At 50.9% G+C, this 1,378-nt stretch overlaps 1 protein-coding gene across 1 annotated transcript in view; it reads right to left on the reverse strand.

The window, feature by feature from the left end:
- The window catches only part of NUP98 (nucleoporin 98), a 29,584-nt gene that overhangs the window by 25,110 nt on the left and 3,096 nt on the right, over window positions 1-1,378 (reverse strand). Inside the window, exons 5-6 of the mRNA XM_029965753.1 lie at window positions 1,007-1,114; window positions 147-380 (exon numbers count right to left, since the gene is read on the reverse strand). Of these exons, the coding sequence (XP_029821613.1) occupies window positions 147-380; window positions 1,007-1,114 (342 nt within the window). The remainder of the gene's footprint in view (window positions 1-146; window positions 381-1,006; window positions 1,115-1,378) is intronic.

The following is a 1,378-nucleotide window of genomic DNA, read 5'->3' on the forward strand; positions in this document are numbered from 1 at the left end:
ATCAAAACTAATAAAATTCCAACTGGTGTTTGAATTTTCCCAAGGTAAGTAAGAAAACAGAGATTTCTATGGCCAAGAGCCCCATCAGTGAACTCTGAACAACCAGTGCAGTTCTGAGCTCACACCCCAGAGTTTTACAGCTGAACAGAATGTTTGCACATCCAGTCACAGCAATCCAGGGCTGGGCAGTACTTACTGGTTCCAAAGGCAGTTTTATTCTGCCCATAGGAAAAGCCTGTATTGGTGGTGGAAGAGCCAAAGAGTCCCGTGGCTGTGCTGGATGTGGCAGTGGAAGAGCCAAACAAGCTTGTGGCTGCTCCTGCTCCCACTGGATTCGAGGGCCCCTTCCGATTCGCCTGGTAATCTTCCAAACGGAGTTCCTGCAGGAAAATCCAGCTCTTTTTACCCAGGACAAGTGTCTTTGGCACATTCACACAGCACTCAACCCACACCAAGGTGAAGGTTCAAGAAAAGCTGCAACACCTACATTTTTAAAAATAAGGACCCCAAAACCAGGACCTGAACTGAGATCCACATTTGGGCTTCAATTTGGCTCCCAAGAGCTTTTTCAGATCTCTTCCATAGATCTGTTTCAAAGGATCAAATAAACCAACCCCAACGGGGAGGCTTCAGGTGCAACCCTTGGGAACTTCAGGTGCAACCCTTGGGAACAGTCTATAACAAACAGCTGAGTTTTGTCTGGGATCCTGCCGTTATCTCAGCAGGGCGGGACTGTTCCCAGCAGGATCCCGTGTCCTTCTGACGAGATGGAATTTCAGCTCTTCCAAACCTGCATTAAGCATTTAAACCCAACTGCAATTAACATGGGGTTGCATTAACTGTTTTACTTGAGGACACCTCTCCCGTGTGCCATGCAGATATTGAAGGTTCGTTAATACTCTCACATTAATGAGCACGGAAGACAACGACGGTCCAAAAAAGGCCAAGCTAAGCCAAGCTGACCAACAGCCAAGCAAGGCCAGGATGTGTGACCCCCCAGACTGACCTCAAGGGACTTGCTCTCATACTCCTTCATGGCAGTGATGCACTGGTGCTTGGTGTTGATGTTGGTGCTGACGCCGGATTTCACCATGGTGTCGGTGCCGTTGGGGGGCTGCGGGGAAGGAGGAGGGACCCGGGTTAACATCCAGCCACACTGGAGGTAACACAGTCAGCATTCCCTGCAGATCCTGGGAAATCCTACCCTCAGCACACACCTGAGGCTCTGTGTGACTTATCTGCTCTGCTCAGGTGAGACCCCACCTGCAGTGCTGCCTCCAGCTCTGGACTCCCAGGACAAAGACATGGAACTGCTGGAGCAGGTCCAGAGGAGGCTCCCAGGGCTGGAGCCCCTCTGCTCTGGAGCCAGGCTGGGAGA

Source organism: Manacus vitellinus, unplaced genomic scaffold (assembly GCF_001715985.3).
Source record: "Manacus vitellinus isolate BGI_N305 unplaced genomic scaffold, ASM171598v3 scaffold_119_pilon, whole genome shotgun sequence".
NCBI classification, from domain to species: domain Eukaryota; kingdom Metazoa; phylum Chordata; class Aves; order Passeriformes; family Pipridae; genus Manacus; species Manacus vitellinus.